At 48.3% G+C, this 18,959-nt stretch overlaps 7 protein-coding genes across 7 annotated transcripts; 4 read left to right on the forward strand and 3 right to left on the reverse strand.

Annotated features, from left to right (window-relative positions):
• The first annotated feature begins 2 nt into the window (after positions 1-2).
• On the forward strand, positions 3-4,504 carry GGS22DRAFT_174866 (Coatomer, alpha subunit). The gene is made up of 6 exons (XM_047963169.1): positions 3-287; positions 382-431; positions 499-818; positions 877-2,775; positions 2,830-3,953; positions 4,014-4,504. Exons 1-6 carry the CDS (start codon positions 258-260, stop codon positions 4,254-4,256), a joined length of 3,666 nt encoding a protein of 1,221 aa, XP_047814272.1. The 5' UTR covers positions 3-257; the 3' UTR covers positions 4,257-4,504.
• On the reverse strand, positions 4,505-6,114 carry GGS22DRAFT_174868 (SAC3/GANP/Nin1/mts3/eIF-3 p25 family-domain-containing protein). The gene is made up of 2 exons (XM_047963170.1): positions 5,239-6,114; positions 4,505-5,116 (listed from the first exon to the last, which is right to left on the reverse strand). Exons 1-2 carry the CDS (start codon positions 5,797-5,799, stop codon positions 4,823-4,825), a joined length of 855 nt encoding a protein of 284 aa, XP_047814273.1. The 5' UTR covers positions 5,800-6,114; the 3' UTR covers positions 4,505-4,822.
• Positions 5,861-6,223, forward strand: GGS22DRAFT_193211 (uncharacterized protein; the record flags this gene model as incomplete). Its single annotated transcript, XM_047965354.1, has 1 exon — positions 5,861-6,223. One exon carries the CDS (start codon positions 5,861-5,863, stop codon positions 6,221-6,223), a length of 363 nt encoding a protein of 120 aa, XP_047814274.1.
• A 2,469-nt stretch (positions 6,224-8,692) lies between these two features.
• On the forward strand, positions 8,693-13,021 carry GGS22DRAFT_174875 (uncharacterized protein). Its single transcript, XM_047963171.1, has 3 exons — positions 8,693-9,489; positions 9,796-12,424; positions 12,499-13,021. The coding sequence occupies exons 1-3, from the start codon at positions 9,407-9,409 to the stop codon at positions 12,508-12,510; spliced, it is 2,724 nt and encodes a 907-aa protein (XP_047814275.1). The 5' UTR covers positions 8,693-9,406; the 3' UTR covers positions 12,511-13,021.
• A 301-nt stretch (positions 13,022-13,322) lies between these two features.
• Positions 13,323-15,975, reverse strand: GGS22DRAFT_197505 (recombinational repair protein; the record flags this gene model as incomplete). The annotated part of the gene is made up of 1 exon (XM_047965986.1): positions 13,323-15,975. One exon carries the CDS (start codon positions 15,973-15,975, stop codon positions 13,558-13,560), a length of 2,418 nt encoding a protein of 805 aa, XP_047814276.1. The 3' UTR covers positions 13,323-13,557.
• Positions 15,976-16,683: 708 nt separating this feature from the next.
• Positions 16,684-17,959, forward strand: GGS22DRAFT_83989 (solute carrier family 25 member 45). Its single transcript, XM_047968239.1, has one exon. It carries the CDS (start codon positions 16,910-16,912, stop codon positions 17,831-17,833), a length of 924 nt encoding a protein of 307 aa, XP_047814277.1. The 5' UTR covers positions 16,684-16,909; the 3' UTR covers positions 17,834-17,959.
• GGS22DRAFT_83984 (uncharacterized protein) lies at positions 17,935-18,737 on the reverse strand. Its single transcript, XM_047968238.1, has 3 exons — positions 18,661-18,737; positions 18,544-18,608; positions 17,935-18,470 (listed from the first exon to the last, which is right to left on the reverse strand). Exons 1-3 carry the CDS (start codon positions 18,686-18,688, stop codon positions 18,036-18,038), a joined length of 528 nt encoding a protein of 175 aa, XP_047814278.1. The 5' UTR covers positions 18,689-18,737; the 3' UTR covers positions 17,935-18,035.
• Positions 18,738-18,959: the final 222 nt, after the last annotated feature.

The following is an 18,959-nucleotide window of genomic DNA, read 5'->3' on the forward strand; positions in this document are numbered from 1 at the left end:
TCCACCAGTCCACCGTCACTTTTGGGGCCACGAATTGACTTATGTATGTAATTGCCTGAACAATACCAAGAGTTGGCGTCAAGACGATACTTCTCAGAGCCTCACAGCTCACTTCCTGTCGCCATACACTACACGCCATAATCATCTAATTCTCTGTCGATCAATTTCTAATATTCGTCACTCAGTTTTGGCGCAACCTTTCTTTCCTATTCATGACCCAAGCTTAGGGGCTACCTGCTGCCTCTATCGTCTTCACAATGCAGGCCTCTTCGGGAATGCTAACCAAGGTATGCACACTACCTAGTCTACCATATACTCATTGCCATACCTTAAAGCCTAGTCGCATACTTCCAAGCCAACTACTGACGAATTCTGCTATAGTTCGAGTCCAAGTCCTCGAGAGCGAAAGGCATTGCCTTTCACCCAAAGAGGTCGAGATCCCTTTTCGATATACCTATAACCGTCACCGCCGTTCGTTGCTGACTTTTAAGTGATTAGACCATGGATCCTCGTTTCGCTACACTCCTCCACGATTCAATTATGGGACTACCGCATGGGTACCCTCATCGATCGCTTCGAAGAACATGACGGTCCCGTTCGAGGCGTCGATTTCCACAAAACACAACCCCTGTTTGCCTCCGGAGGTGACGATTATAAGATCAAGGTCTGGTCATACCAAACAAGGCGCTGTCTGTTCACCTTGAACGGACATCTAGACTACGTACGAACCGTCTTCTTCCACCACGAGCTTCCATGGATCATATCAGCTTCCGACGACCAGACGATTCGGATATGGAACTGGCAAAATCGGTCGCTAAGTATGGACTATAGTTGAATCAGGATATAAGGGGCAATATGTGCTAACACCAATTTTAGTTTGCACGATGACTGGCCATAATCACTATGTTATGTGCGCCCAGTTCCATCCCAAGGATGATCTTGTAGTATCCGCATCCCTAGATCAGTCCGTTCGCGTTTGGGATATCTCTGGCTTGCGAAAGAAGCACTCCGCCCCAACCTCCATGTCGTTCGAGGACCAGGTTGCTCGATCGAATGCCCAGCAGACCGATATGTTTGGTAATACCGATGCAATGGTAAAATTCGTACTCGAAGGTCACGACCGCGGCGTCAACTGGGTTTCTTTCCATCCCACGGCTCCCCACATTGTCTCCGCCGGCGACGACCGCCTCATAAAGCTATGGCGATTTAGCGAAACCAAGGCTTGGGAAGTGGACACCTGCCGTGGTCATTTTCAGAACGCTTCTGGTTGCTTATTCCATCCTCATCAAGACCTGATCCTATCGTGCGGCGAGGACAAGACAATTCGAGTGTGGGATTCGCAGAAGCGTACTGCTGTCCAGTCCTTTAAACGAGAAAATGATAGATTCTGGGTTATTGCGGCGCATCCCGAAATCAATCTGTTTGCTGCTGGTCATGATAACGGTGTAATGGTTTTTAAGCTAGAACGAGAGCGTCCAGCTTCGACTGTCCACCAAAACAATCTTTTCTTCATCACTAAAGAGAAGCACGTTCGCTCGTACGACTTCCAGAAGAACGCTGAAAGTCCGACTTTGTTGTCTCTGAAGCGACTCGGTAGTGCCTGGGTTCCTCCTCGGACGCTGTCATACAACCCTGCTGAACGCTCTGTCCTTGTCACATCGCCTGCTGACGGTGGCTCGTATGAGCTAATCAATCTTCCGCGAGATGGCTCTGGCGCTTTAGATTCTACAGACTCAAAGCGCGGCCAAGGAAATTCGGCGATTTTTGTCGCCCGCAACCGTTTTGCTGTGCTTAATACATCTACTCAAACTGTCGACATTAAGGATCTCTCTAATAACACCGCACGATCCTTTAAGCCACCTATTGGCACTACCGACATTTACTTTGGTGGTACCGGAAATCTCCTCATTATTACTCCTACAGCCGTTCACCTCTACGACATTCAGCAAAAGAAGAGCATTGCGGAGTTGGCAGTGAACGGAGTTAAATACGTTGTCTGGTCTAATGATGGCCTTCATGCGGCACTTCTGAGCAAACACAATGTCACAATTGTTACTAAAACGCTCGAACAGGTTAGCACACTTCATGAGACTATTCGGATCAAGAGCGCAACTTGGGATGATGCGGGAGTTCTCCTTTACTCTACCCTAAATCACGTCAAGTATACCCTCATGAATGGCGACAACGGTATCGTCAGAACTCTCGACCAGACAGTATACCTTGTGAGAGTCAAAGGTCGAAACGTCTACTGCCTTGACCGTTCTGCCAAGCCTAAGATTCTCCATATTGATCCGACCGAATATCGCTTCAAGCTGTCCTTGGTCAAGCGTAACTACGAGGAAATGCTTCATATTATACGTACATCCAGTTTGGTCGGCCAGTCCATCATCTCCTATCTTCAGAAGAAAGGATACCCAGAGATTGCGTTGCAATTTGTACAGGACCCGACAACTCGTTTCGAGCTCGCTATAGAATGTGGCAACCTCGATGTGGCTGTAGAGATGGCTAAGGAGCTGGATCGACCCAAGCTTTGGATACGATTAGGAACCGAAGCCCTGGCGCATGGAAACCACCAAGTTGTCGAAATGGCCTACCAGAAGCTGAAGCAATTCGATAAGCTTTCATTTTTGTACCTTGCAACCGGCGACCACTCAAAGTTATCGAGAATGGCTAAGATTGCTGAACACCGAGGTGACTTCACAGCGAGATTTCAGAATGCGCTATATCTTGGCGAGGTTGAAGACAGGATACAGATGTTAAAGGAGATTGACCTATGTGAGTAGTACTACTTTAATTTTTCGCATTGTTTGAAGACTGACAAATTTGCAGATCCTTTGGCATACATGACTGCAAAGGCTCACGGCCTCGAGGAAGAATGCCAATCAATCTTAGAGGCAACTGGCATTACCGAGGACCAGTTGACATTACCTACTTTTGGCGAGAGTCTCACCCCTCCGAAGCCGGTTGTGCCAACTTACAAGGCTAATTGGCCTACGAAGGCGACTTCGCAATCCTTCTTTGAGAAAGCCCTTGCCAGCCAACTAGAAGGCATAACCCTTGAGGATGAACCTTCAGCAGCCGCCAACGGATTTGGTGAGGAGGCTGTGGATGAGGATGTAGCTGCGAAGCGAAATGGTGGATTGGAAGCTGAGGACGACGAAGACGCGGCTGGTTGGGATATGGGTGACGACATTGCCCCTGAGGCCGAGAGTGACTTCGTCAATGTCGAGAGCACTGACGCTGGAGGTGCCGGTAGTAGCGAGGCCGATCTATGGGCTCGCAACTCACCATTAGCTGCGGACCATGTCGCTGCAGGTTCCTTCGAGTCAGCTATGAATCTTCTTAATCGGCAAGTCGGTGCTGTTAACTTTGCACCGCTCAAACCGCGTTTCCTTGAAATTTATTCGGCATCAAAGACATTCCTACCCGCCTCTGCTGGGCTACCCCCTCTAGTTAACTACGTACGCCGGACGTTGGACGAGACAGACCCTAGGAAAGTCCTACCTATCATCCCACGAGATATTGAACACCTCGCTACCAACGATCTTCATAAAGGATATGATACCATGAAGGCAAATAAGTTGGACGAGGGTGTGCAGATTTTCAAGGGTATACTTCATGCTATGCTCGCAAACGCTGTTTCAAGCGAGACCGAGGTAGCAGAAGCGAAGAAGCTTATTACTTCGGCAAGCGAATACACCGTCGCTATGTCGATTGAGCTTGCACGAAGAAAACTAGGCTCTCCGGATACCGTGAATGGCAACCCTGCTCTTCTCAAGCGAAGTCTTGAGCTCTCAGCATACTTCACTATACCCAAGATCGAGGTTCCCCATCGACAGCTTGCCCTTCTAAACGCCATGAATCTGGCTTCCAGGAGTAAGAATTACAGCTCTGCATTGAGCTTTGCCAACCGCATCCTGGCCAACGGCGGTGCCAACAGAATTCTTGAAAACGTAAGTTTCCTCTCCCGCGAACACTCTCATATTATTACGTGACTTACTGACCTCGAATAGGCACGCAAGATAAAAGCACAATGCGAGCGCAACCCTCACGATACGGTTGAGATCGAATACGATCAATTTGCCGAGTTTGAAATCTGCGCAGCCAGTCATACTCCTATCTACAGCGGCACTCCTTACGAGGAGTGTGCGTTCGACGGGTCCAAGTATCACTCTAAATACAAGGGCACCGTCTGCGCAGTCTGCGAAGTGTGTGAAATCGGAAAGCATGGAAGCGGGCTCAAGCTGTTTGTTTAGATGGTTGTTATTCTTGAAAGGCCAACTACTGAGTAATGTTACACGGTGGGTTTGGCTTGTGGGTTGAGAGAAAAAGGCATTATTGCTGGACGGAGGGGGATAGGGGCTAAAAAGATCACATTAGAAGCCTGGGATGAGGTAGTCGTCTAAACCAAACGAGTCCATGTCGTTGATGCAAATAGGTAGTAGTTGTGTTTGGAACAAAAATCATGAAGTTTCTCAATTACGAGTTTCGAATATTCATCGCGTGCATTCAGAAGACCTTCACTCATAGTTGCTGTCTATTGGTTGATTTGCGTTTATTCGTACACAGGCTCATGAAACTTTCTAACCGTGTCCTATCCACGGTATAGTCAGCCTAGCATGTCCCATCTCTCATATCTTATGGTGGTATTATTATGTCTATCGGAACTCCCGCCCCCCGCGTAGCTCATTAAGCTGTCAGTCACATCGCCATCCAACCTTGAGTTTTCACCGTCCCGAGCCAGCCTAGTCCTGCTCGCCCTGGTCCCAACTTCGGAGAATTGATTTTGAGTCCTAATAACGTTTTGTAGAATCAACCTGATTTAGACAATAGTCTCAAGCTCGCGGGCATATCCAAGAGCGTTCTCAATGACCATACGGCTGAACTCCTTCTCGTCGCCCTCTTCCTCAACACCCTCGTCTCCTTCAGCACTTGCGGTCGATGAAGGGAAGTAGATTTGGCCATCACGGACGTCCCAGCCGCGGTGGCGGGCGAAGTCGACGACAGCACCCTCGGAGTCGAGGAATAGGAGAGATTTGGTACTACTTAGAGGGAGGGACGGGTAGGCGCGTTCGCTGCTAGAGGCAATTTCGGAGCGGATTTGAGATGTTAGAATCTATTTTGGTTGGGTTAGCTGAGTTACTCGTAAATATTAATATAGGAGTAGGAGTATGGGAGGGGGAATGAGGTAGGAATATATAGCAAAAAAGAAAAATGCAAGATATATCAGAAACCCACCTCGGAGAAAACACCATATTCTTCACTAGGCACCTCACGGCTCTTCATCGCCTTCCATACGCGGTCGTAGCTCCCCTCCATCAGCCACCGCTCCAGCTTAATCGGGTAACCCAAAAACCGGTCTTCCTCGATCTCGCCGGCTCCACCACCCTCCTTTGCCCGTGTCCCCAGTGTCTCCAGCTCGGAGTGGAATTCAGAGTACCGACCCTGCGTCAGTAGCAGTAGGAGGTACAGACCCGTCACCTTGTTGCGCTCGGCGTTGTTTGCGGGCGAGGAAGGCAGCACGGAGGCGGAGAGCTCGTAGAAGGGCTGTAACTGCGATACATATCGCGTGAAGGCGTCAGGGTTGCGCGAGCGGATGCTGAAGAGCGCGCCTTGCTCGTAGATATCCCGGGCTAACGCCAGGTGCGCGGGTGAAGCGGGGGAAGGGCCCGGGGTCGCGGCTTTGAGGGTGAGTAACGAGATCTTGGCTTTCGAGAGGAGCGTGTTGGCTTCGCCGTAGCTGAGACCCGGGTTCGAGCGCAGCTGCGTTAGGATCTGCTGTAAGGTGCGGTCGGCCATTTTGGTTGGGCTCGGGGGTGCTGATGGGGTGGATGGTGGGGATGTGGGTGAGGATGGGGTTATGGTGATGATAAGTCTGGGCTCGCTGGCGTCGTCGAGCTTGGGCTCTTTTGATTTCGTGGGAGACGGAGAACGGGATTTCGGTGTGGGAGCTTTGATGAGCTCGGGCTTCCGAATTGTTCCTCCTGAAGATCTCCTAGACGAAAGATTCTCAACTATTCGGACTGGATATTCGGAGGGAGTTGGTGATGACGATGACGATGATGTTAAATTTGTTAAATTCGGATTTGGATTTGGATTTGGATTTGGATTTGGTGGTTTGGTGATGCAAGGCAAGCAGGCTGAGAGGCTGACGAACGACGAGAACCGACTAGACCCACTTTGGGGAGATGTGGATGTGGATGTGGATTTCCTCCTAGCTTGATGCCACAGGTGGCTTGACCTCTGGAAAGCACTTGTGGCTGGGAGGCTAAGACTTTCTAACACCTTCATCCTTTCTCCAAGATTCACATTAAAAATTAAAATCCGATCTACCGATACCGATCACCGATTACCTCTTTTGGAATATGGAGATATGGAGAGAGTCACGAATGAAGTTTTCAAGCATGTCTCAATGTCTCATTTTTTTTCTTCTAATATAATTGGTATTATGATTTATTTTATGTGTCTATCCTTTCAAACTACCTAGGTAGCGAGTTGTTGAAATACCCTTATCGTGGTGGCCGGTGGAATTGGTATGAGTTGTCAGTTGATAGCTACCTAGTACCTACCTATTGCATGTCCCACGAGGTGTTGGTCATGCGTCGCCTCTTTACTTATTGGACTTCCCATCGATGCCGCCCACATGGGCGTGGAGATCTGGAGTTCACATGACACATGGACTTCAGATGAACCCATGTTTCACTGCGTCCTATCGACCGCCTGAGCCTTTGAAGCCAGCAAACAATTCCTCGACCGAGATTCCTTTCCTGCCGAAATCCATTTCGGGAATTAGGACAACATCATACACATCTTTGTGTCATCGTTGTCCGACATATTTCGTATTACTTACCTACATACATTCTTAAACCTTCTCTAATTATTCCATTCGACTAATCCTATGATTCTCCATAGAACATCAGGATGATATCGATATTTATTCGATAATTGTTCGCCAACTTACTATTCGCTGGATTGACATTTATACGACAGGAGCATCCTTGTACATCTAAACGACAGCAAAAGGATCGGCAGGAAATTGATTATTCGGACAATGCTACGATGCTACTACTAACAGTGGGATCCCGGATCTCTGAGGCTAAGGTACCGTACAGTACATCCTTCAATTCAGCTCTAGCTGCGGCTACGCTAACCGCTGCGCCAAGAAGATCCTGAAATAGAAACATAATGAGGCTGTGACCTGTTCAACTTCTATCTGGTGGATCCGTGCGAGGTACCGTCGTAAAGCTTATTTCGCCTACAACTATGTATTACCTACCTATCTACCCAGTACACCAAAAATGTTGAATCGTGTTGTTTGGGTTGTTTGGTTATGTAGAAGTATGTCGCCGGCGAAAACTAACGAAGACATGGTTATATGCTTGTCTCTTTTTTATTAGCTTCCTTTTCCTATACTATTTTCCGCACCATTTTCTACGAAGGATGCAGAAGCTTCATTTTACTTCGTAGTTAAACTGCCTAGGTAAGTAATCGTCACGTTGGCTGTGCCCGTCCGAACATTCCATTCATTTAGCGCCAGGCAGCGGATTTTTCTCTTAATTCCTACCAACCTGAGTCAAGTAAGTTAGATGGTTTCGGCCGTCGAACTGCATGTCAAATAGTTAGTATCTTCTAGGGTAAAATGAACCTGGAAGAATTATAATAATAAAGAAGCTCGAGGGTCCTCACCTTGGATTTTGATTTCTGTATTACCCCATATCTCGAATAGTCCTGCATACCTCCTAAATGCTTCGAATGCTTCTATTTCCATGATGTTGCTGTTTCTTCCATGACATAAACCTTGTCACTTTATAATACGACCGACATTACCTATTTAATTATCAACCATATAGATTACGAAGCCTCTAATTAAACCAACAACCCATATTTGAGAAAATGATGACGCAACGTCCGGCAGTTTACGTGTGGCCTGAGGTAGTAGCTCCGGATATGTCACCTAAAATCATCGTAGGTATGTAAGCAGATAACCCCTTTTTCTCACATTCCCCAGTTCTCGGTCCCCATTCCCCATTCCCTTGCTTTCCAACACCTCCCTACCACCTCATCACTGGAACCCAGGAAGTTGTGTGGACGAATTGGACGAATAAGACCGACCAAGGTTTTCCCGGTCCAGCAGATGCCGCGTGGATATTCCCGTTAGTCCCTGACATGCGAGTACCCGGCACCGAGCATTCAGGGCAGCAACTTTATGTACGACCCCATATTCGGGACGATCATGCAGGGACGAGTGGTACATACAGATCGTCTGTACGAAGCCGTCACCTCCCAGCCTTTGGAAACATATAGGCTATGAGGCTGTGATGTCAGGACATTTCATACGCGTTTGGAATATTTGGTGACGCAGGAGTTTGGATCGATGAAAGGCTTACGTTTAAGCCATTTTATTTCGGTACTTCCATGGCAGATGAAGAAGGCACCCCCCTGAAGAAATTCGCATGGAGGAGAAGCTGTTACCTGTTGCTACGTGCTAGGCACGCCTCTAGCACGTCCTAGGCCTATAAAATTCCCCCAAATACCAAATTCCGACCTAGGTGGAACCCGCGCAGGTGGCTTAGCGTTTTTGGTCTAACCGGTCTAACCTATCAGGGGAAGTGGGAGGGTGGCAGCAGGATCCCAGTAACGGAAAGCGGTATCTCTGAGCCCCTCAGCACTGGGCAACTACGCTGAACCTTCATAACTGGCACTTTTGGAGAAATAAGAAACGACAAACCTGAGACCGTTCAACAACTGTTATTTTGGTTATTCTCCCCTTTTTTCGCCGGACCCGGGAAACTGAGACTTCTCTCGTAAGACCAAAACTACTTGGGTATTCTGCAAAAATTTGGAGCTATTCCTGGATCATAGGACGGGTTACCTAGGGATTATCCTTGCTTTTCCAGGCAGCCAGGTCAGATCAGGAACTACCCAGTACTTCCAGTACTTCCAGTAACTATTGTGGATTAGGACTCCTTAGGAAGTCAAGGACCAAGAACCCAAGGAACGAACAGCGAAGTGGGAAATGCGAAATGCGAAGTTAGAGACACGCAGTTCTTTTTTTTGGCCGCCACTTCGTCTGTTCGTTCGCTCGTTCGAAAATAGGGGACCCCGCAGCACGCACCTACATCACCCAGTACCCGGCATCTAGCATACGCCCAGCACACGCCTAGCATTAGGTACCCAGTCAGTCAGCCAGTGCATCCAGTAACCCAGTGCACCACCCAGTACATCCACCACGCACCTAGTTTTAACTAACTCCTTACCTACCTTACATACCTTTCCATATTACGCCGGTCAACAAGCTGGTTCTCGCTTGACTATTGGCTCAAAGAACGGGCAGGCTGACAAGTACATCTTATCTTAATTTTATGCAGCTCCTCACCAGCCTCAAACAAGCGAAGACGATTTCGAAATGCCTAATTTTGGAGCAACTTTCTATCCCGGTGGTTCAGACGACTACTATATGCCCGAAGTAGTAGCACCGTCACCACAAAGGTGCGTTTTTTTAGACAACTATTATCTTATTATTATCTTTGAGACCCCAATCCCGCACATTAAAAACATACCTATACTGCCATATACTGCCATATTACCATATACTACCATACATACATCATAATCTCATACAGTCCATACAATCCACACAATCCACACACCCACACAACCCACCGTACACAGTAGTGTTATGACTTGATTGCCGACATCTGACCTAACACTACCTGACCCCATCACCGGCTTGACTTAGCTTACCCAACTTACCTGACTTACCTAATATACCTCCTAACCTTTCGCTCGTTTTAGGGTAATGCCAGAAGTTCCCGAAAACATGCAGCAAGGTCTTCAGCGCATGGAATTAGAAGCTCGCTCTGTCGAACCGCGAGGCACAGCATCGCATCCTGAATCTGGTCCTCGACACGCACGCGAACCTTCTCTTTCCACCGTATTAAACACTAAGGTCGGTAGTTTTGGGCAGCAATACCAACAAGGCCGGAACCCCGCCACCGACTACAGTCCCGCATCCAATTTCAGCCCGTCCAACTACAGCCCTTTCCAGGAGACACAGGATCGCAATCCCCAATTTGAGAGGAATCTCCAAGATATGCGCGAATTACCATCATTCTCCCCATTTCCTAAAGTCCAAGGAGAACACATACCTCCCAGCGATGAGGAGAAGGAAGCAGTTCTGGCCGAGAGCCGCGAACATGTCCTCCACTCTAACGATCCCGACATGCAAATTTGCTGGGCTCGCGATGTCTTATCATTCGTAGAAATAGCCGCCGAGGCCGCCATTCGGGAAGAAGAAGCTACGCGCGGGGCCAACGATCAAGGTCTGCCCGTGCGGACAGCGACGCCTAAAATCGAGCATGAGCTGCGGATCGACGCCATTAATATTGTTACCTATCTCGCAGATCAAGGCCATCCCGAGGCCTTATTCATAAGAGGAAAGTGGTTGGAATTCGGCAAGTTTGGAAAACGACAGGATAAGAAAGAGGCATATACCTGCTATTCGACTGCTGCGCAAGCTGGTTGGGGTCGCGCCGATTATCGAATTGGTATGCTTTACGAAAATTCAAATGACATGGACAAAGCCATGAGGCATTACCAGATGGGTTTGGATGCGAAGGACTCCGCGGCGATGTACCGACTGGGCATGATCAACCTCCTAGGTCAACGAGGTCAACCAAAAGACATGGCGAGAGGGTTGGATTTGATACATTCTGCTGCCGATACAGCTGATGAAGATGCACCCCAGGGTGCTTTCGTTTATGGCATGCTTATCGGAAGGGACCTCCCTGACGTTGCCGTCCCTGATAAAGTCTTGACATACGATGTTGGCGTCGCTCGCCAGTACATTGAGAAGGCAGCTTATCTTGGTTTTGCTAAGGCCCAGCTAAAGATGGGGCAGGCGTATGAGTTATGCCAGCTCGGTTGCGACTTCAATCCAGCACTGTCGCTACACTATTACGGTCTCGCGGCTAAGCAAGGTCAACCCGAGGCGTCTCTAGGTGTTAGCAGATGGTTTTTGTTCGGCTATGAAGGGACATTCGCAAAGAACGAGGGCCTCGCGTTCAAATATGCCCAACTAGCGGCCAAGGCGAAGCTACCAACTGGAGAGTTTGCTATAGGTTATTATTACGAAATCGGAATATCAGTCGAGAAAGACTTGCGAGAGGCCCGAAGGTGGTACGAGTTGGCAGCAGATCACGGCAATAAAGATGCTGCGGAGCGGCTGGATAATCTATCACAATCTAAGACGTTGTCGAAGAAGGACCACGAAACGACGGCTTTGGCAAGGATCAAATCGAAACATGGCTCCCAGAGGGGCCAGAGACCGGACCGATTTAAGCAAGCAAACAACCCGATGCCAGCCGTGTCCGAAGACCAGAACTCCCCTAGGATGTCGCCACAGCCATCTCCTGGACTAGGCAATTTTGACCATACCGATATGCCTGACCCATCCCGAGTTAATACAGGCGGTGCCAACCGACCACCAGCCTTTACCGTTAACCTACAGGGGAAGGCAGCAGTGCCATACCCTGAGGATGATAGGCCAACAAATCTGGCTCTACGGCCGAAACCTGCTTCCGTGCCTTACCCCGAAGATGATATTGGGGGCATGAAGCCGCAGCTATCGCCTTACTTTAACCCTAGCATCCGGCCGTCAGGAGGCCCAGTTGCGGATCGTCCAGGAAGTTCTTTTGGAATCCGCACGCAGTCCCCTAATGCCGCTGGTATACGTCCTTCGCATTCCGCCGGCCAGCTCCCTCTCCCCCCGGCTGGTATGGATCCAAACCGTGGCCGGCCAGTCTCTGCCGGTTGGCAACCGCAAGTCGCAGGTGATTATAGGCAGCCTAGCCCTGGTCGGGCTCAAGGCCGCCCTGTAACGGGACAATTCGACCAGCGACCTCCTCCCGGAGCTTATGACCAACGACTAGGCCCCGCCCAACCTAATACGCATAATAGACTCACGAAGCAAGGCCCACCTCCTGGGCAATTTCCGCAAGCTGGGTACGGTCAAAGGGAATCATCCTTACCGTTACCTCATGCACCTGGTTCTCGGATTTCTGCGAACCCGTACGATGCTGGAGGTCGGGGCATGCCTTCTCCAACTATGAGCGGCGGTATCGGTGGTCCTCATAACAACTCTTTCCCACAGGGAGGTTTACCCCAAGGGGGTCCTGGCGGCGGAAGAATATCAAGCGCTGGTAGACCTGGCATACCGTTGAAAGAGCGCCCCGCCCCGTTGGATAACGTAGGTCGTTCGAGTGCACCGCCTCAACAAGGGAGACCTGCAGTAGCGAGTCCTCCACCGGCCACTACGCCTACGTCAGCAGCGTCTGCACCGGCTTCAAAACCCGCGGCCAAGCCTAGCGGTCCTGCTACTTTTGAAGCCATGGGTATTCCTCCTGGAAAGCAAGACAACGATTGCGTAAGTTCCTTCTTATCTTATGCCACACCTCATACTTCCATAGTAACAGCATATATTAACTCTTTGGGATTTAGGTTGTTATGTAATGGATCGAACACATCTTGCTTAGTATAGAATGGATGCGGGTTTCTCAGTTTTTATCATGATACCACTTTTGTTAAAACGCCCACGAATCAAACGAAATCTTTTTTCATGCCCAGGAAGGACGATATGTCGAATAGCATGATAGGGTCGGGCGAAGCCGTTGCGGCCTGTTGGATAGAAGCTAGGGCTGGGCATCACATCAAAAAGATTCTTTATAGCATGGCAAGACTAGGGCGTTACTTGTGGTTGGACCTAATGAATGATGTACCTAGGCGTAGCACGAGCCTTCGTGGGAGACGGGTTCCATCGCGAGGGTGGTGAAATATCAGCGTGCCCGATATGGAATTTTGATGAGGCTTGGATCTCTTCTCGTCAATTCGTTGATAGACTTATTGAATATTTGACATTGGTGTTTTTCGGTATCATCTAGACGTATTGAATGAATGATGGAATGCCTTGGCTAGAGATGGGAATGTGTGTATTGTACAACTTAGCTTGTTTCTAATAAACTGCTTTGGATATTATGAGGAGGTATTATGTGCAATTGGCGTCGTAAGAGTATTTTATTCGATACTTTGAGAAAACTGGTCTCATAACGACTCCCACCAAATCTTTCCCATGCGGTTGTGTAGATAGATAAATATGAGATGACAGTGTCGTAATAAAAGGGGGAATATTTTATATTTGATATTGTACAAAGCCGAGAGTCGAAATAAGATAAGAATGCGGTGTACGAGCCATCTATCCTCATCAATTATTCCTAGGTGTGTACACTTGAAAAGTCCATACACGAAGACATTTCAATTCAAAATTTAGGTAGTTTTATTGAAGCAGTATGTACCTAGCTAACACCATGCTATGTTGTACCTTTGGAACCCGTGAAGCAAGGAGCCAAAAAACCATCATCCCAAACACCAGCAAATGCGTCATGCCATCACTCCGTCTTGTAGCTCATCATTCGAATACACCGTGCCAAATCTATCATCATAGAGAGCGAAGCAAAGAAAGCTACCTCTTCTTCGATCTGACTCCAAAAAGTAAAACGTAGCCTAATGCGAGATATACTGAAATACAGCAGATACTTCGTTCTCCCCACACTCTTGACGTAGTAGTAGATCTTGTATGGGCATCAAGTCCTTGTTGACAAAGTGGTTCCAGGTGCTAGTATCACCGTAGAGCATGGCCTGCGCTTTTATGTATTGCTTGCCATCTGGCTTGCATCGCTTGCACTTGAAAGTTTCGTGCGTATCGCTCAACGTGTCCGGTCTGTACTGGAAAAGTTCTCGAAGACTATCCAGGGAGAAGTGGCGCTCTACGTCTTCAGCTGAGTCGACGACGCAGGATGATAGCGACTGTTTGTGGGATTGACGCTGGAAGATCTTCTCCTCGATGGTTCCGGTTGCGATGAAACGGTAGACAAAACAATCCTTCTTCTGCCCGTCACGCCAGACACGAGCTAGAGCTTGCTGATCGGCAGCCGGATTCCAGTCAGGGTCGAAGAGCACAAGTCGGTTAGCACCGATGAGATTGAGACCGCATCCACCGGCTTTGCTGGATAGCAAGAACACGAACTCATCGCCGTCTGGATCATTGAATCTGTCGACAAGCTTCTGGCGCTTGTTGACATTCATCGTGCCGTCGAGACGTAGATTGCCGTATCCACGATGACGACAAAGTTGAGCAAAGAGGTCGAGGGTTGTGGTATAGTTACTGATGAGGACGATCTTGTCGTTTGTGTCTTGTCGGATACGCGCAAGCATGCGGTCGAGCACCTGCATCTTGCCGGAATACCAGGGCTTGATGTCACGGTCACGACCGCGGGAGTCTTTGGGAGCATAATCTTCTGGCCAGAATTTTTCGCAACCTGGTAAGTCATCTGATAGATTTAGTAGATCTGGGTGATTGCAAAGCTTCTTGAGCAAAGTGATAGCCTTCAAAGGTTGGCTTCCTTTACCACGCAAGAGAGCTTGGATATCTGGACTTTTGATGAAGTAGTTGTATAGATCTAACTGGAACGGAGCTAGATTGCAGAATACGACATGCTCGTATTTGACGGGGAGGTACTTTGATAAAATATCGTTCGTACGTCGGATGATGAATTTGTTGACGACACCGAGTAACTCAGTCAGACATTCATCTCCCTTTTTGCGTTCGGCTTCACCAGCATCTGCATCTCGGCCTCGTAGAATGGGGAGCTCGAATCGCTTTCGGAATTCGAGCCGATTACCAAGTAAACCGGGATTGGCAAAGCTGATGAGAGAAAAGTATTCCGAAAGGTCATTCTGGATAGGTGTACCAGAAAGAATTACTCGCCTAGTGACCCTGAGGTTATTTAAAGCGGTAAAGGTCTGACTATCTCCATTCTTTAGCCGATGACCTTCGTCGCACAACATCAGTCCGATTTGAGTGTGCTTGAGTTCCTCAACATTTAGTCGAAGTGTCTCGTAGGAAACGATAATAACCGGTCGGGTGACCGCACGACCGGTTGAAATAGCCCATTGGCGTAGTTGTCTGGTCAATTCCTCCTTGGATGCTTTGCCGTCGATTGCAAAGGGTGTGATGGCATCTGCACCAAGCCACTTGGTAAGCTCATTGGCCCAATTTCGGACCAAACTGGAGGGACAAGCGACGATCGCTTTCTGAATAGTCGTCTTGCCGGCATCTGGTGATTGCTTGAGGAGAGTCCAGAGAAGTGTGATACACTGTAGCGTCTTTCCCAGACCCATTTCGTCGGCCATAATGCAACCATTGGCCTTCTCATCAATCATGCCAGTGACACATTTGTACATGAATTTGACACCTTCGATCTGATGTGGTCGTAACACCTTGGCAAGCCTCGGATCGATGACAACTGGTACTCTCGGATGTTCATTGTCAACTTTCTTCCTGATACCTAGAATCTCGGCCAGACTTTTATGGACTAGTGGTGCATCCAACTCTTCCTTGGTCATCTCTTTAGCCTCATCTTCTTTTGGTTTGTCTGGTACTTTTGGTTTATCATCGACAGTCGGATCATGAAGAACGATTGAGAACTCTCCACTTGGATCGTGCAATGGTTTCGCGACGAAAACAGCTCCCTGTCTCAGACCAAGTGTTGGAGGCGGGCGATTCGGATTATAGGCTGAGCTATTCTTATTGATTAAAGGCACACAAAATGCCTTTCTGAAGACCTTGTCTTTATCCTTGGCTTGAAAAACAGGGAATCGGTTCACATCTCGATTCGCCAAAGCTAATCTGTCGGCATTCGTGTATGGTTTGTCCCCATCGTCATCGCCACCAGCACCTTTATAATCAACCCTCTTTCGTTTTCGAGCTGGACGATCGGTGGCTGGAGTTCTCGTAGCAGAGCCTGGGCATTTGAATGGTTTATGTAATTGGTCTACGGACTTCTGCGAATGAAGACGTTTTCCCGGTGCGTTATTCGGCTTGGCCATGGGAGTAGAAGGAGTGCTCGCCCTATGCGACATTAGTAACTAGACTGCTAGATAACGGTATTGAGGGATATGCTGAATACATTTTGCTAAGTGCTCCTTAGAAGAGAAGCTATTCAAGGTAGAGCCTCTTCAAAGGTACACTGTAGCGAAGAAGATCAAGTTTTAGATTTTAGGTCGCAGATTTCTAAGGTTGTCATTTGGGTTTCAAGGTTTCGGCGAATTAGAAATCAATTCAATTAACAATCCGGCATATTGTTGACTTCTGGAAAGCGCGACGCGCCGCTCCCGTATCTAGCGGGGAATTGACACCAAGTCACATGATCTTGTATGATGCCAGGGTGTTTTGCTACTATTACGTAATAATATAATTGGCTCCAACTCCATCTCCGAATTGATCGTCATTTGCTTCTTTCTATTCGAGTAACTTTCCAAACCTAAATATATATTTATTCCAGCTTTTAGAAAGCAAATATGGATGTCTTATCTTATCGATTCGCAGGCCGATGCCTACCTAACCAAGTATACCGCGTAGTTTACGACGTGATCTCTCCGCTAATCCAGGAACCTTGAAGCTATTACAACTAAACTCCGCTCTTTAGAGTTAGCTCCATTTCTCCCCCCGCGTTGAAGCGCTATCACATGGGAGATGGAGTCTGTATTAAGGGGTTTACTCTTATATCCATAGCGGGGTTTATTTGGTAAGTAAATGGCTATATTGATTTTGTCTTCTAGGCCTATTAGATTCGAATCTTTATCAATGGCATTCATATGTCTTCGGAAAATCTGACATAATTCGCGCTTATCATTGCATGGGTACTTCATATCGGTTGATAAATCCGTCTTTTAACCCCTCAAGTCTTTGTTCTTATCTACTTGGTACATATAGGTATCCACGCCACCCCCTTATTTCTAGCGAGCTGTGTATGACCTGGAGGGGACAAGAACTTTGTATAGCAAACGCTAGAGTATGTCCGCTGACTTCTGGGCCGGGTACATCAGCGGAGCTGTTGGCATATTAATCGGCAACCCGCTAGATCTCATCAAAGTGCGGCTACAAGCTCGCGATACGATAGCCACTCAGACCGCCACGTCATATGTGCGACAGTTCGAGAGCAAATCGGCTTTGGTCGCCGGAACCGCAGCACCCGTGCTCGGGTACGGCGCCTTGAATGCTCTACTATTCGTCTCATATAACCGTAGCGAAGCGGCTCTCAATACCGCATTTAGTACCCAATCGAATCTTTGGACGACGTGGCTGGCTGGTGCCATCGGTGGGCTTGCTACATGGGTTGTGAGCACTCCTACCGAGCTCATAAAATGTCGTGCTCAATTGTCTTCACCCCCCGAGTCAAGCTGGACCATCGCTAGGCAAGTCCTCAAAACCGAAGGCATCAGGGGTTTGTACTTCGGTGGTGTCATTACAGCATTGAGGGATAGTATCGGATATGGATTTTACTTCTGGTCTTATGAGCTGAGTAGCAAATGGGTCGAGTCTAATCGGCCGAACGCCTCGGCTTTCTCACAAGACGCCGCGAAGGTCTTGCTTTGCGGGGGCTTGGCTGGCGTCGTCACTTGGGCTAGCATATTTCCCCTTGATGTGATCAAGACTAGGGTTCAGGCGCAAACTTTCGGCGCGGAAACAACGCCTCTGCTTGGTTCTCTCTCCGGACAAAGACGCTTGGGTGCCGTTGATACCGCTATAAACGCGTATAGAGAAGGAGGCGCGCGAGTATTTTTCAGAGGATTGACCGTATGCAGCGTCAGGGCCTTCATTGTCAACGCGGTCCAGTGGGCTGTTTATGAATGGATTATGCTCGAACTCGGTCAAGGAAGAGATAAAAGATTAGGCCAAGATGACAACACAACATTACGAGCGAAAGAACTGTATTGATATCGCACATAACTGAGAAGTAACCGAGTAACTCGACCGAGAATACCCCTCATTGCTTAGACATCTATTTGCCCCTGAGGGTATCTCGTACCAACTTAAAAGATTGTGGTACCACACGAGTGGCTCTAACTACTATCCCTATTGGTCTCGTTCTCCAACTCTAGCAAAAGAGGCTCCATACCACATTCTTGGTAGTTAGTCCTCACTCCCCTTGTTTGGGTGCCTTATCGTTAACATCAGGGTCATCGATAGATGCCTTGCAGCCATATGATTTGGCGCGGCGTCGCGAACGTGATTCTTGGTCTATTTCCCTCTTTATCTCATCTGGTGAGGCTTCTTCCAGTCTCTTAATGCGATCTCTTAAGCTTGCGTTCTCCTTCTTAAGTTTTTCCTCTCTGAGGCTAGCCATGTAGGCTACACTTCGCTCTGTGACCATGGCCGTGACGTCGTGGAATTCGGCGATGAGCCCCTTTAAATGGATCTTGCGTTGCTTGATATCCGCCTTGGTTTCACGGATCTCCGACATGGCGGCATCAAGTATCGTCGCGGCATTTGCGAGGCTCGACTTGAGATCTGCTAGCTTATCATCCTCTTGACCTGTTTTCGCAACCTTGGCCCGTGGAGCTTCACAGTCAGACTGATATAGTCAGCGGTGGTTTCTCTAGGTATCTAAACGCCAAGGACCTAGGCGAAGCATGGAAGAAACTTACGTCCCTTACTCGCTTCCGAGAGCTTGTTGGACCTGTGTTTCCGCTCGCAACTCTGGAATCGGCAACTACCATCATTAGACGTTAAACTAGGCCTCGGGGCTAGGCAGAGTTACTTACTACCATTGTCCCCCGGAATGAACGGCATCTTGATGGATATTAGATTCGTTTGGAGTGAATAAATTTTGATGAGAAAGTTGATGAAGGAAGAACTCCCAATTCCGTAAAGTCACGAATACTAAAAGTGCAAGCTAGAGAGTTATCTAAGCTGCTGCTATCTGGTGTGAATATTAACGTGAATATGAATGTGATGAGTCTGCTTCACCCCCATACAGCACTAAAGCGATACTCTCACATCATTGGAGGTGATTAAGCCACTCGCCGAATTAAGTAACACCCATGCTGCTATGGTCGCAGTT

The sequence above is a fragment of the Annulohypoxylon maeteangense genome, assembly GCF_022496945.1.
Source record: "Annulohypoxylon maeteangense strain CBS 123835 unplaced genomic scaffold GGS22scaffold_26, whole genome shotgun sequence".
NCBI classification, from domain to species: domain Eukaryota; kingdom Fungi; phylum Ascomycota; class Sordariomycetes; order Xylariales; family Hypoxylaceae; genus Annulohypoxylon; species Annulohypoxylon maeteangense.